The 15,623-nt window shown below is 44.4% G+C and overlaps 1 protein-coding gene across 8 annotated transcripts in view; it reads left to right on the top strand.

Moving 5' to 3' along the window:
* Nucleotides 1-15,623, top strand: part of LOC128764475 (mitogen-activated protein kinase kinase kinase kinase 3-like) — a 34,552-nt gene that overhangs the window by 14,477 nt on the left and 4,452 nt on the right. The window contains exons 15-34 of one of the 8 annotated variants that reach the window (XM_053874197.1): nt 2,538-2,600; nt 4,475-4,527; nt 5,592-5,630; nt 6,764-6,838; nt 8,799-8,850; nt 9,031-9,385; nt 10,508-10,617; nt 10,800-10,841; nt 10,964-11,048; nt 11,125-11,204; nt 11,290-11,350; nt 12,113-12,230; nt 12,308-12,366; nt 12,438-12,541; nt 12,814-12,985; nt 13,153-13,221; nt 13,303-13,395; nt 13,711-13,781; nt 13,966-14,021; nt 14,104-14,151. In XM_053874197.1, the coding sequence (XP_053730172.1) occupies nt 2,538-2,600; nt 4,475-4,527; nt 5,592-5,630; nt 6,764-6,838; nt 8,799-8,850; nt 9,031-9,385; nt 10,508-10,617; nt 10,800-10,841; nt 10,964-11,048; nt 11,125-11,204; nt 11,290-11,350; nt 12,113-12,230; nt 12,308-12,366; nt 12,438-12,541; nt 12,814-12,985; nt 13,153-13,221; nt 13,303-13,395; nt 13,711-13,781; nt 13,966-14,021; nt 14,104-14,151 (1,805 nt within the window). The remainder of the gene's footprint in view (nt 1-2,537; nt 2,601-4,474; nt 4,528-5,591; nt 5,631-6,763; nt 6,839-8,798; nt 8,851-9,030; nt 9,386-10,507; nt 10,618-10,799; nt 10,842-10,963; nt 11,049-11,124; nt 11,205-11,289; nt 11,351-12,112; nt 12,231-12,307; nt 12,367-12,437; nt 12,542-12,813; nt 12,986-13,152; nt 13,222-13,302; nt 13,396-13,710; nt 13,782-13,965; nt 14,022-14,103; nt 14,152-15,623) is intronic. The other 7 variants (XM_053874202.1, XM_053874199.1, XM_053874200.1 and 4 more) reach the window with 7 other exon arrangements.

Genomic DNA, 15,623 nt, shown 5'->3' with positions numbered 1-15,623 from the left:
TGTGGTGGCTGGAAAGGACAAGATCAGAAACAAGCACTGTACAAAGGTTGACAGTTTATGTGGAGAGGTTTGGAGACAAAGTTAGAGAGGCCATAGAGAAGAGATGGGATCTGTTGAGAAAAAACAGAGACGCCTGGCACCAGATGTAGAGAAGACAACCATAGAGCTCAGTGGATGCATTAAATGAGGATGTGAAGAGGATGTATGTATGATCTCAGGTGGAGGAAGCTGACTTGTCTTGAGGCCTGAGGAGAAGTGCTGAAGGGATAAGTGGGTATGACCTGCTAAGGTTGCGTGCTGGGTGCTGTGTGTGAGGGTAGGGCCTGATGGTAGACACCAGCATGCACTGTGGCATTCAGATAATGGTGATTCACTTGTACTGACTGACGTCATATCGCAGTATGTGTACTTTGGGCCCACAGTCTATAGAAAGAATGTGTGGTGCTGAAAGATGTGAGGGTAGTGCTGCTGCACTTGTTTCTTTCTGTTCTGCGTGTTTTGTACCAGGAAAAATGCTCTGTGTCAGTTAGCTGGGAAGTCTGTTGAAATGCAGAACTGTACCAGGAACCAGCAAGTGTTCAAAACTAGGGCTGAACGATTTTGGAAAATAATCTAATTGCGATTTTTTTCTCTCAATATTGCGATTAAATGTGCGATTATTTTTCAAGGTCCTCTTCTCATGTATTTTACAGCAAACACAACTAATAAATCAATCTGTATTATAATAAACCATATGTGATTCAGTATATATAATTGTTCTTCCTTATAGGCTATTCTTATGTTAAGATAAAGGCAAATGAAGCATGAATTCAAATAAAAGATGGTTTATTTGTCTACTTCAGTTTCAACTGTAGACTTACTAAACTGATAAATCACACAAACTAAAGTGCATATTACAACAATAATGCAAACCAATATGTGGCTTTACCACTCCAGCACATCCAACTCTTCATGTAAACGTAGATTGCACTTTTTAAGCACCGTCTGAACATAAACAGCCCATAATTAGTAATAAAAAAAAGCCGACGTCACGTGACTTCCGGGAACGCGCATGGAGCAACAGGCACGTATTATGAGTGCGCATCAGTTTTATTTACAGGTGCGAGAAGAGGTGCAAAAGGGTGCACGCGCATACGGATCGTGTTCTACGAGTATGTGGAACTTATGCAGCCGTTTTGGCGGTGGTTGAGGTGGAAAACTTAGCAATGTGTCACAATTGCAGTTTCAAGAGCTCGTGTTTAGCCACTTGTAACTGTGCACTTAGAGAATGAAGGCCAAATTACTTTTCGTGTTTGTATGAATGTAAATCTTCTTTTTACACGCACGTGCCACGGGGTTTACGGATGCAAATGTGCAGTTACGCGTATGTGCCTCTGACGCATGGATACAAGTCTTGTGTTACGGGTATGTGCCACTTTTGCACCCATTTTACCTCCATAGGCTAAAGCCGTAATTTACAGCTCAATGGCTAAAGCTCACCGATGTGCTGCGCCACCAACGTGAAAGTCACGTGACCAGTCAAATCACAGCCTTACGGTTAGAAAATCACATTTTATCATATTGCGGTATAATCGCAAATGCAATTAATCGTTCAGCCGTATTCAAAACACTCGTTGACCCTTGCTCAGTCGGAACATCTTCCAGCAGCTGCACTCCACATCTGTGCAGCTCAGTTAATCGCTCTCGTTATTGAATTAATTAAGCAGTAGTTGATAGTGGTTTCCATCTCTTTTGGTTTGAGGGTAATTCATTGGCAAGGTTGTTTGCGCTGTGAGGTGGTTGCACGTGCTCTGGTGAGGTGGTTAGGGGTCATGCATAACCACAACGTCTTGCCCTCCACTCGCACCTCCTCTCTGTCTCCTCTCTTCACCTGCACCTCTGCCTGTCACATTCCTGCAAGTTTGCTGGGGAAAACCTGTCCACCTTCCAAATATTCAACAATTTGCATACCAGTCATTCAAACATGTCAATATAGCCTTCCACGCAAATTGTAATTACTTTTTCTATTATTATGAATAACTGCATTGCCTCCAGGAATGTGAGGTTGAAGTCAATAAAAGAAGTTCCTGCTGGCATTGTTAACAAATGCCATGGCTTTCTTGTCATCTGTGTTCTTCTGAATGTAATCGTATAAATGTATGTACATGTACAGTACCAGCCCAAAGTTGGCAGTTGTCACTTGTTCTATCCGAGATCTAGGATGCTAGGAAAGCCCCCTTAATACACGATTCAGTGGTGTAAATACCGACCTGATGGAAGTGAAGTACTTCTCAGGTTAAGGCTGCCATGGAGTCATACTGCGCTGAACATAGCTGTGATCACAATGTGGTTCATCAATATAAACAAGCTCCCGCCCCCTCTGTCACTTCATAAACCCCCACGTCATTTTGACATTACATCACCCCTGTTCTGTCTGTCGTGCTCATCCACACACTCCAGAGACCATATGGCCCTTCTCTCACACCATGGTCTCTGTGACCCCATCGTCCAGGTTCATGTATTAACTGAGGTCTCTCTCGCTCTGTCTTGCTGACCAGTGTGATTCTGAGCCATATCTGGACTGTGTTGAGGAACTCTACTATACCGCGAGATCTAATCTGGTAGTACTCTCTCGTCTCTCCTATTTTCTCAGCTCTATCCACCCACTTTTCTTTCTTTTCACATGTCGCTGCGCCTGTCGTCGTCTCTGAACTAACTTTGCTTCCTCTTTTGTCTGCTTGTTTCTGAAGGAGCAGTCCGTCTGTTGTTTCCCGTGTTCTCATGCTTTTTTTTCCCAGAAGTTTCTTCCCAACGTTTATTTTGGGCTGTACTGCTTCACTGTGGTCCACCCGTCTCTTTCTTCCTTCCAGTTTTGGCATCACTTGTTGTCGTTGTCATCATGGTGATCCGAGTCTGTTGTTGTTGCAGTTGTATTCAGACACTTTAAACTAGTAAACCATGCTTCACGTGTTACCTGAAGACTTGGAAGTCTGATTCGCACCAGTCTGATGACTGGATCAGATTGCAGTGGATGTTCATTTGAACCAAGCTAAGATGGGAAAATGCCGAATCAGCCGAAAAGAGAGAAATGAGTATTTTAAACATTAAACAAACTAATTTGCTTTGACATTGCTTTATCATTTACCTCAGGGTAAGAGGCTGACACCACCCTAGTTTACTGTTGTGACCTGTTTGATTACAGCATAAATTAAATAGCTGGCTGGAAAATCTCTTTATATCATTGAGAAGGTATAAAACTAGCGCAGGCCAAACATGGTTAATGTTTGGGAATAAGATCATGAACTCCTGCAAATGTGAATTGTGATGAAGACAAAAAAAATTGACTAAGAAAAGGGCCTCTCATGTGTTTTCATCTTTAATTTTACGAAGGCTGAAACTCAGAGTGAATGGAATGTAATTAAACTTTTCCATCATAATTTTAAATTTCATGCACAGGAAGTGCAATTGTTTAATAGAGGTCCTTAGGCATTCAGAGTGAACTATTGCTGCCACGCTTTCTCCCTTTTTTTCCGGAATATTGTGATCTTTCTACAGTCCAGTTCACCCAGTTGTATTCACCTAAACAAACAAATAATGTCCTCACAAATAGGTTGTGTCAGGCTCCGAAATGGAACTCTGATGCTAAAAAAAATGAACTGTAACAAACAAAGAATTAGATTGATCCAAAATTAGCAAAATGTATGTGGAAAATTCAAGGTGCAATTAATGTGGAGTTCATTGGTTGTGTCAGCTGAGCTTACGTAGTGGAGTTGGTTCACATGTATGTGTCCTGTTCTCTGCGGTTTCCTCCATCCTCATCTTCCATTTCTCGCTGTTCTGTCTATCGTCCTCCAATCTGCTGTCAATCGTACCAATGAGGCCTTTCTCAAAGAGACTATTTGTGTGAGTGTTGTGCGTGTGTAAACTGCTTCTGCCTGCTTTTGAAGTTCTGATGCAGTATTCACCCTCTGCATGTGTGTTGTGTCATTCAGTTTGAACTCTGCTCCAGAGACATTGTGGCTTCACTCTGTGGCTCACTTCACTGCCTGTCTGTGAGGTAGAACCAGGGTGATAGTGGGTTCCTGAACTCGCTGTAATACTAGTACAGCATGCAGTAACGACAGCACCTAGTCCTTGCAGTGTCTTGAAGCAGCACAGCAGACTCTTGCTCCTGCTTGTCGAGCACATTTGGCCTTTTCTGAATCTGCTCTTGTTTTTGCGGAGCCTCAAAACTACGGAATCATGGCCACTCAGTTATAGCCACAATGTGATCTTGGCAAATAAATCAGTTTAACCTAATGCTCTATTCATGTGATCGTTTGAAGATTCTCCACTCTGTTGCTGCTGTTGTAGAAGCGCCACCTTAATACAATCGCTAAATTATAGAAGCACCATCTTTTTCGGTGTGACAAATTGTTTAAATCGTTTACACCTGAAAAGCAACACCTTTGGTGTGTAGTCCTTCCGTTCTAAAGCCATTTCTTGTGCCTCTCAGGAATTGCAGTTGGAGTACGGGAATGACTCACCACGTCTGCTGGGAGGCAACAAGTGAGTCTTGTTACTTTCTGTTGCTGTCTCTAATTCTTGTCTTTTACTGCTCCAGTTAAACTTTTATCAACCTCTAGAGGGATGTAGAAAATAGATCCAGGTAGTGTGTGATGATTAATTCATGGCTGCAGCTGAAGGAGCATTTCTGCTCCACAGGCAGTGTTCAGGTCACAGCATCATCAACCCAGATTTTTATCAGGAATTGACATTTTCATTTTTAAATGACTCGTCCAAATCAGTGAATGGCGACGTGAAAATGTAATTTACTGTTTTGTTTTCAGCCAAATGATTTCAGTCATTTCCTTACTGAAAGCCTTTACCTTTTCCATGCTCCAAACACTTCGAACAGCTTACATATGGATTTTTACAGGCAGAAAAGCTACATGCCACCATGATATTGACCCTTGTCACATCAGACCAATAAAATTATTGATTTCAATCACTCTATGCGCTGTTTTCGCCCGTGCGTATTCCTCCCGGCCACTTCTCCAATCTTCCTTGTCGACCTCACCAGCAGCGCAGGGCTGCGGGCACAGTGGAGACGTGACAGAAAATACCCAAATACACTAGTCATTTCATTGGTCTGAAGTGACAATTATATTGGCAGCATGATGCACGTCCAGAACAAGTCAGTTTTGGTCCTTCATCAGTCCAGATGCTGGACCCCGTTTTAGAAACACATTCAGAGGTGAGAGGTCAGCAGTACCCTCATGCAGTTCTCTGCTGGTACACAGGAATCGCGGACTATGACATGGACTGCACCACAATTTATAGTCAAGCGTGGGTTGTCCATGTGCAAGATCATTCTCTTCTCAAATGGCTGCAGCTTAGAGTCAGCTGCGCTCGATAGTCTGGGAATTACAGTGTTAGAATGAACCTTAAACTAACTATCAACCTCAGTGTCCAACAGCAATATCAAAGTTCCCCTGCTCTTGAAAGAGACCTCATTTCTTAGCTAATGGACCTTTTCGTACCACATTTTGCGATTGTCCCCGAGCCATCCTTCCTCATTTGAGTTGTTTTTTAAGTTTGAAACCTTTCTGATTCTTTTTCTCCCACTGAAGGAGCCTTCTCAAATCCGTGGAGGAGGAATTGCAGCAAAGGTGGGTACAGCCTCTCACTCTCGGCATCCTTCAGGTCTGGGTCTCCTGGTGTTCTAACCACACCCACCCCTCAGCCAATCATAACACAGAACTAACTGAACCAATCAACCACCACTAACGCTTGAGGACACTTCAGGCTGCGTGAATCCTCCTTCAGGGTTCCCCTTCTCTTCAGCTTGCTTCCTGCTTCTTTAACATCATCTGAAAAAAGCTACGCTTCATGGGAGCTTCCTGCAGAGCATGGCTTGCACACACACACACACACACACACACAAAACACATTCAGCCTTCAGTGACATGTGCACTCACGTTCTTTACGTGTCCAGATTTCGTAGCCAAATCTGCCGTTGATGTCTCCTGCGTTTATCCTTGCAACTCTGTGGAGATGCTCCCTAAATGTCAGCAGATGTCTTGATCCTTATGCTTTCTATTTCCAGTCAGTTCGCCTGGCATTTATTATTTGATACCATCATCCTTACAATAAATGTTTTCTTGGAAGTATTTCTTCATTCTGGTGTGATTTACAATCCTGTGCTCTTTAATTAACGCTAGTTAATTGGTCTTGTGTTGGCTGCACTGTTGATGTGTTCAATGATCTTTGTTTTTACACAGTTCGATTGTCTGTAGTTGTTAGTTTAATTATCTGCTGGTCCATGTCACCATCACACTAGCAAATGTTCCTCCATGCTCACTCTCAGCTCATGAGGACATTTGCTGGACGTGAGTATGTGAGTCAGTGATTCAGTCACCTGTGAGTGACCCTCCGCACCACCATCGCTGTGTCATGGCTGATCCATGTACATTGTAGTGGTTACTGAACTGCCTATGATCATGTGTTTGAATGCTTCGCAGACGAAAGTGTGTAGAAGTGGAACTGTTGTTAGCACGCAGGGTTCGTCTTGTGATTATTTTATCACTATGGTGATGAGGGCACAAAGTCGTGGTGGAAAACAAAACAACTTTACTCAGATGTCCCTCCTCCTTCCCTACTCCTTCCATTCTCCTCTTCTGGTGTCTCCTACCACTTTGCTTGCTTCCTTCCTCCTTATTCTTCACCCTCCTGTTTCTGCCTCTCATCCCTCCCGTCTACTTTCCCTCCCCAACCCTCTTCCTCTCTTCACTTCCTCTCCCAGGGGCCATGTGGCACACTTAGAGGATGATGAGGATGAGGATGATGATGGTGCAGATGATGATGAAACTCACACTCAGTAAGTTCTCTCCCCGTCTTAGACCGGGAAGCGTTGTCCTCCTTGTCTCCTCAGGAATTTCTCTGCTTTCCAAAGAGAAAAGATGAGGTGCAAAACAAGGAGGAGAACTTCCCGACTCCCCACGACAGTTTCATCCACACCTTTCTATGCCGCACAACCATCATGCATATTCACACCTGTTGTTGTCTGTGTGTGTTTCACGTGCTCTCAGCTGACTTGTGTTCAGTGCTAACCCTCCGAACTAACCCATAGGATGATGATGGTGGCTTTTCAACATTGTCGTACACCAATCCTTCCCAGAATACCAATGGAATGGATTGTAAGAAATCCCAAATAATACTGGTGACATTGTAGAAAATGGCTCATTCTCATTGCTCAATTGCAGAGTTGAAGAGAATCCAGATATTGGTGAACCAACATCACTTACTTTTGTTAACTGGAGTCGTTAAATATCCTTTCTTGACCTTCACTCTCATGGCTGCAGGATCAGGCATCTCCCAGGTTCACCTGCAGAACAGCCGTTCAGTTTTGGCTAATGCTAATATCAGTAATCAGACATATGTCATCAACACATTACTGTCATAGCCATATTGAGAAGAGCCTTCAGTCTCTTCTTCAGATGACTACAACGTAAAAAGCGCATCATCTCCTTGTCATCTTGTTAGCGGCTGTCTCGTTGCCTTGTCACGCCGCTCCAGCATGCTGTTCTGTTGAAAGGCTTCATCCCTGGCTGTGTATCAGCCAAACATTCTTTTCACCCATTCCTGAATGAGTGTTGAAGCTTTCACTTCTTCACATCTTTGGTTGCTAACCAGCCCAGCTCAGTGGAGCAGCATGGCTTCTGCCTTTAACTTCTATCGTCTTCTTACTTACAAACCTTTTCTTTTCCGAGTGATCACTGGGCAACACCTAAATCGCAGGCAGACTTCTGAGCAATCATGATAAAGAATTGGTGGTTCCTGTCTTTGTTAAATCATAGAGAAACTAATTAATTCCAGAAAAGTCGTCTCAGAGATAATTGAGTGATGTAGTGCCCTGTGTTCAAGCTCTTTTAATTATCGTCTAACAAATAAACTGTTGCTGCCTATATACAGCCCAAATATTCCTCATGGAAATGCGATCTCAGACAATTGACTTGGTTAAGCACCATCCCAAAAATCTGCAAATGCCGCATTGAATTCATATAATCTAGTTGCTAACTTTGACTTTCCTTTTTATGATCGTCAGTAGTGCATATGAAATATAGCTGTAAATCATCATGGTGCAGCTTTTTTGCCGTTTGGATGTGTCATTTACAGACTTTCTTTGAATTCTTTCTTCATTAAATATTGAAATATTGAAATGTACACATTTGGAAAGGAAAAAAAGTTTTTTGTCCTTTTTGTCCTTTAGCTATATGAATCGCCACCACACACTATGAATTTCTAAACCTGTTTAATTGAGACGTATTGGCAGTCAGAATATGTTCATAGAAATCTGGTCTCATTTTGATTCGTGCGCTCACCATCTCATTAACAAGTAGATCAGTAGATTCCTGTGAGGCAGAATGGAGGAAGTCTTTTTGAACCCTGTGATGGTTTCTTACTGATAAATAACTTCACGGGAAGCGGGAATTTCTGTTTTTCTGTTTCATTCATGGCCGTTCACAAAGACCTTTCTCCACCTGCTGTCCTGCTGAACAAACATCAGTGTTGCAAACTCACACGCGTTTGCAATGTTCAAAAGCGCCATCCACTGCTGTCATTTCTGAATCTGGCCTTCTCTGGATGCTCAAGCTGGAACTCTAAATTGGAATTTTCCAGAATCATGACCAAATGGAAACGTTTAACTGAGATCCAGACATGCACATTCACAATGGCAGAGTGGTCAGCTGAACTCTAACATGGTGGTGTTGGCAGAGCCAATGTGAATTGTTTCTTTTGTTGTGTTCTGAAGAACTGCTGCCTGTTTTATTTTTCAGTAAGTCCAGCACCATCATGAGGCCAAAGGTCCCACCGCCTCTTCCTCCCAAGGTGTGTTGCGCTCATATATGCCTACACATTTCGTCAAGTCACCTATGAGTGCAAAAATAATGGCGGCAAACTCGCACTTGATTCCTCATGCTGGAACACTCACGTGCTGTACATTCCAATAAGTACCGCTACACCTCGACAGAGCTGCACAGAGTAACACGTCATGTGTTCCCTCTGCAGCCCAAGTCGCTCCAGCAGCACCCTCAAAAACACGATGACAGCCAGTCGCACATCGAGGACGACGGCGGGGGCACCATCAAACGCTGCCCCGGCCCAGAGACTCAGAGTCCCGCCAAGCCCTCCAACGTCCCTCCTCGGCCCCCGCCTCCGAAGCTGCCGCCCCACCGCCGCAGCAGCATAGGTAACGAGACCGCCACGTGCACGGACGCCGAAAACTCAGCCCCAGAGGATGATGGGAGCTTTAGGCATTTCTGGGAATGGCTCCACACGCCTCACACAGAGGAGGAGCTGGAGGAGGCGTGGGAGGTGCTGAAGGAGGTGAAAGAGGAGCAGGAAAAAGAGGAGGAGGAAGAGAGTAAGAGCAGTTGATTAGTAGACCTCCCCTGCGGTTGTTGTCTGGTCTCCCATTAGTCGGCCCTTCTAGTCTGACTCTCTGTTCCATTAATACCAGCGCTTCTTAATTATGTGTAGCTCCTGTTTTCCATCGGCCCCTGCTCACTTTGATTTTGCTTTCGTTGTGTATTTAACGCTCTCCTTGATTTCCAATCAATCATCTGCGTCCTTTGAATCTCATTCAAGCTCTTCATCTTGGGACTAGATCGCTTGTGGATGTTGCTTTTGCTAGTGTGAAAAACATGAGTTTACCAGTTTCTTTTTGTACGTTTTTGGAGAGCCATGCTAGTCAGAATGTTTTGCTAATTCTAGTGTATTAGTTAATGAATGGGGGTACATTTGTGAAAGCCCTGTTTTGGCTCCAGCACTGTGTTTTAGAATCGATACACAACTCACTGTGACACCATACATTTATGATACACTGAGGCCTCCTGCTGTGCCAGTTGATGGTCTGATGTCATACTTTGCAGATCGTACGAGCCACGTGTGCTTTGTCCCACATTTGACTCATGTGTATTTTTTGTTCTATTGATTAGCTCTTGTGTAGCACTGAACTAGTTCCCCCCCTCCACATTTCAAACCGTCATGGTTAGGCCAGGTTATACCATGGTCATACCATGCATTGTCTTCGGTGTAGACTTTTGAGAATAGTTGAATCTAAATGGAATTTGGGATTCATTTCATTTAAATGACTTGTACCCGTCTAACTGTTTAATTTTGTTGCTCTCCCCTAAAACAACGATTGCAGAAGGCCTTTGGTGATGGTCTCATTGCTAAAGGATTCGCTCTGTTTGGTGGTTTTGGATTTTTTTTCTTTGCAGAATATAGCAGGTTCTTTGTGCCCCCTCACTCTGTCTCATGGCTTTGAATGATCCTCTAAATGTTCCTGACAAACCTGCTCCCTACCAACCACCCCCGCCTCCCTCCCTGCTCTCACTAGTGTGTCATTTATCTCTGTGTCTGACGTCCAGCACTTCAGTTAAAGCGATGACAGAAACTCTCGTTTTTAACCCTCATCTTTTAACACTTCTCCTCTCCCATGGCTCCATCCTCAATGAAACACGGCGTGTGTGTGTTGCTGCAGGAAACGGGCTCAGCTCGTCACACAATGGTGAAAAGGATGGTCCAGCTGAGAGACAGCAGTCCACGATGCCCCCCAGCCTCCCGGTACGGAAAGACAAAAAGGATGTTCCGGTAAGCAGTTTAGAAGTTGCACTCCTCTCCTGAGTCTGTGATGTTTCTGTTCACTTACATGGTACTCGGCTGATGCTTAATCAGCAAAAACAAATGTAAAATATGACTTTGATTCTGTCTTGTCTAAACTGAGCGCTAATTGAGATTCTTCATGTGTTTGTGCATTTGAAAATGTCTCCTAGATGCCGGTGAGCAATGGCCTCCCGCCCACGCCCAAAGTCCATGTAAGACAAGACTTCTACTCCCCCTATTTGTTCTTCAGTATTCCGCTTGTCCTTTCCTGTCAACAAAAATCAGCTGTCTGATTTGCAACGGTTCGCTGACGGTCTTCTCTGCTCTGGTTCAGATGGGTGCATGTTTCTCGAAGGTTTTTAATGGTTGCCCGTTAAAGATCCACTGTGCCACTTCCTGGATCAACCCAGACACGAGAGGTAACTGGATGAGAAGATGAAGCTCCAAGGTCAGAGCTGCTGGAAGACGTCTCATATTGTAACTTTTGTTCTTCAGATCAGTATTTGATATTTGGAGCAGAGGAGGGAATCTATACACTAAACCTGAATGAGCTGCATGAGACAACGATGGAGCAGGTGAGCTTGACAGACATTTCATTAGCATCACATTCAACTCCTCAGCATTTGACGTGTTGAAACTGGCGCCTTCTCTTCCCCACAGCTCTTCCCTCGGCGGTGCACGTGGCTTTACGTCATGAACAACTGCCTTCTGTCCATATCAGGTGAGGGTTTCCTTCAGCTACAACGTTGACTGCTGCAGCATGTACCTGCTGATCCTGGTTCTCATGATCATCGCACAAAACAATGAGTGAGAACTAGAGGAGTGCGGCCCAAATCAGGATCTGGATAAACAAGTAGACTAGTGATGCAGAGCCGCTGTTTGACAACTGAATTCACAATCCACAACATCCCATTTGGCCTCCACTCGTATTGACGCAATAAGGTAATGCACAATACGAGTGGCAAAAAAATCCTCCTGATATCTGTCTGTGTGTGTTCCTGGTTTATCCTCACTTGTACAATGTGGAAACCATTTGTCCAGTTCAGTCCAACCATCAGTTTTTGGTTTGTATTGCTACTGCTTCGTTTCCAACCACTAAAACCAATGCAGATGCAATGAACCTCTTATCATCTCAGAACAGGCAAATAAGGTGATCGATGCATCAAAATCTACTGTAAATCCAACACATGGCTCTGATCACGTAAGCACAAGGCAACACAGAAGAATTGCTGAAAGAAGAAGAAGTTCTGAAAAATGGAATATCTCAGCTCTCTTGCTTTGAGTGATTGCAGCCACCTGTGAACGCATCCACTACAGTTCCATTCATGTGACGTGGAGTCACGTTACTGCTGGTTTTACATTCATAATCCACACAGTATTTTGGTTGTGAGTCAGTGGGCAGGGAGGGGACAGCCGTGTGTTTACCCAGGAGTCCTGAACACTCGTGTCACTTTAAATCATCAAATGAGTTCTTTGTTTTCAGGGAAAGCCTCTCAGCTGTACTCTCACAGCCTGAGCGGTCTGTTTGAACAAGCCAGACAGTTGCAGAAGCTACCGGTCGCCATTCCCACGCACAAGCTCCCTGACAAGATCATTCCTAGGTAGGGAGTCGCTCTGTCCAGCATCATTTCCCGTCAAAGGACAGCAGGAACTGACAACAACCTTTTATTGTTTCTAGGAAGTTTTCTGTGTCCAATAAAATTCCAGACACAAAAGGGTGCCAGAAGTGCTGTGTCGGTGAGTGTGGATGCAGATTTAGCCACTTTAGACTTTTGCTGGAGTTGCTGACCTGGTGGTTTTTATTTCAGTGCGTAACCCGTACACGGGCCACAAGTATTTGTGTGGAGCCTTCCAGTCCAGTGTGATGCTGTTGGAGTGGGTGGAACCAATGCAGAAGTTCATGCTCATCAAAGTTGGTGTTTCTTTTTTTACTTGGTGCATTTCACTTCACCGACTCTCCTTTTAGCAGCACTTACTCGTCAGGATGGGTCAAGGACTTGGAAAACTACCAGCCATGCTGCCTTCATTCTGTTTGAACCGCACGCCACCATGTGTTGCTGTGTTGTCAATTGTGAATTGCATGTAATGATACTGTTGTTACCAGTCTTTAGGTTAACGTGCCTAATTCTGAATCACATCTATGAGGAAGCCAGTAATTCTCCTTCTGTCCTGATATCTCTACAGAATATCGACTTTCCTCTGCCGTGTCCACTGGAAGTGTTCGAGATGCTGGTGGTCCCGGAGCAGACCTACCCTTTGATCTGTGTAGCTGTCGGCAAAGGAACCGAGCTCAACCAGGTGGTCAAGTTCGGCACCGTCAACCCCAACTCTACCTGCTCCTGGTTCACAGAAGCCGGTGAGTTCTCACATTCCATCAGTCTGGAGTTTGACTTAGCCGTGGTGAATGTGCTTGAGATGAGAAACACTTTGTTTTTGCGCTTACTGACTGGTCGTTCATGATTGAATTTTTGTTTGAAGCTGTTCTGTGCCTTTCCACTCAGATTTGTGTTCTTCCCTCCCCAGATGCGCCGCAGTCCTGTGTCATCCATGTTACACAACTAGAGAGAGACACTATTCTGGTCTGCCAGGACCGTGAGTAACATACGTGTCGAGGTGAAGCTCTGCGTGCATCTGACTTCCACGGACACTGATGACTTTTCTCTGCTGCATCAGGATGTATAAAAATCGTGAACCTCCAGGGCAGGTTGAAATCCAGCAGGAAGTTGTCGGCGGAGCTCACCTTCAACTTCCAGATTGAAGCCACTGGTGAGGAACCAATTACATAATCTCTTTATATTCGGCTGCCTTTCTGTTTGGTCGCCCCACTTCTGCCTGGTTCAAATTTGGTGTGTCAGTGTTTGATCCCCAGACACACCTGGTGTTGTGCTTCTAAACTGGCTGCAGGAACAACTGTGATGAATTCCAGAACCATTAATGACTTTAATCTGAGGGGCAGCTGTATTTTGAATTTTGTTTTCTTCCACAGCCCATATTTTCTTTGAAACTGTTCTCCTTTGGTTCAGCAATTCACACAGCGTGATTCATGATTCATGTTTGACTGAGGCTTGATTTTTGTTGCAGTTTGTCTTCAGGACAGTGTGCTGGCCTTCTGGAGGCACGGGATGCAGGGCCGGAGCTTTAAAACAAATGAGGTGAGAGCCTTTGTCATGGAGGGGGCGCCATCTGTCCAAACAAGATGCAGCCATATGAGATGGTCAAAGCTGCTCTGAATCATTACTGAGGATCGAGCTGCAGATTTAGTGAACAAGCTGCTGCTAGGAAAGGAGCAAGTCATTTCCAGTTGGACTCATTTTGTCTTTATGTTTCCTCGGCCAGATTACCCAGGAAATCTCTGACAGCACGCGCATCTTCAGACTACTGGGATCAGACAGGTGAGACTTGCGCACCTTCACACACACTCGCTCACACACACATACACACTAACCACATGTCTCCGATGTCATCTCGCTGAAGACATGACGTCTGTAAAGCTCCTCGGGACACAAGTGTCTCACTGCCCAGGTACACTTTCACTCTGGCCCCACCTGTGATCAAACCCTTTCTGTCGGGAGCCATCTTCAATCTGAGACTCTTCATTAGAGCATTCCAAATGTGGTTTTGGTTTGCAGCTTGTTTTATGATGAGCAGAGACACCTGGGGAACCTGTGAACATATGTTCCCAAGTGTCTTGATTCAGTGGTGCTGCTCGTGTGGGACTGGTGTCTTTGGACTCAATGATTAAGGCTCAATGACAAATCCAAATAACACTTCTTGTGTGGTTTTGCTTCGGCACTTTCTTCATGCAATCGAGGTTCTTGATCGTCTTCTTCCTTCTGGAGTTATTTGTAATAATGTCAGTTATTAACAAACTATTAAATCAAACAAACAAATTAAATCAACTCTCATGTCTGAAGGATTTCCCAACTGTCCATTCCTACATTATTATCTGGTCCTGACGCATCAAATGATGTTTTCTTTCTTGTTGACTCTGGTCCTGTTTCCCCCGTCCCTTGAATACGGAAGCCTCCCGTGTCTGAAATGTAGTGTTGGGCTAGTTACTTTAAGTTAGTAACTTGGTTACAGTTACTAGTTACCTCGTTCAAATGTAGCTTTGTTACTTCAAGTTACTCAGAACTTTCAAAATAACTAGTTACTAGTGAAAGTAACTTTTTTAAAACAGTATATTATAGCGGAGCTCCAACATAATCATCTAAGAGCAGTCACGGACATCGGGCTGGGTCGGAAACAAGCAACATTGGGTTAGAATTGGCCCCGTTGTCGTTGTTTGTGTGTCCTGCTAAACTAGATAGTCCAGTGATAAAGACTCTCTATCATCTATAAGCACTAACCCACTTCAAGTGCAATCCTATTACAAAGTCTCCACTTGGTGACCTAAAGGTGCAACAGCAGTGAGAGTGCACAAAGTGAATGAATGACGATATTGACAATATTGATGGGCACATTTATTGTAACCATTTAGATTAGAAACTGTACTTTTAGCAGTGCAAAAAAAAAATCAACTCTTTCACTGAACACTTTGCAGTAGCAGGACCAAACAGATGGTGATGATCATCTCAACAGCAACACAACTATAGCAACTGGAAACATGAACTGCAATGACACCTCCACAGCTGCGAGAGGCAGCATGACTTCCACAACATGCCTCACTACCAGTGTGTTCACCTGCTGCTGAGATCAGGGCTGTGCAACCAGTGCTTCCCAAGTCAGCCTTCTGCTGTGTGGCTGCAGTGGCTTCTCCTGTGGCGTCAGACCAGCGAACCTTAGCAGTGTCTGCTTCAGGTCAAGACACAACTTATCATGTCTCAAAACACCGAGTCACAAGTCGTTATTCTGCTTCCAAAGTTTAAGTGTGTTGCTCCTCAGTCCAGTCTTGGTCACTCACAAGAGTGTGTCCTCCACCAGCCTTGTTTACCCGTATCCAGTTTAGTCTGGTCCCTTCAGGTCCTGCCTCTGGGTCGTGTCTCTCTTCTCCC

The sequence above is a fragment of the Synchiropus splendidus genome, chromosome 9 (genome assembly GCF_027744825.2).
Source record: "Synchiropus splendidus isolate RoL2022-P1 chromosome 9, RoL_Sspl_1.0, whole genome shotgun sequence".
NCBI classification, from domain to species: domain Eukaryota; kingdom Metazoa; phylum Chordata; class Actinopteri; order Syngnathiformes; family Callionymidae; genus Synchiropus; species Synchiropus splendidus.
This window is presented reverse-complemented; position numbering and strand designations above follow the sequence as displayed.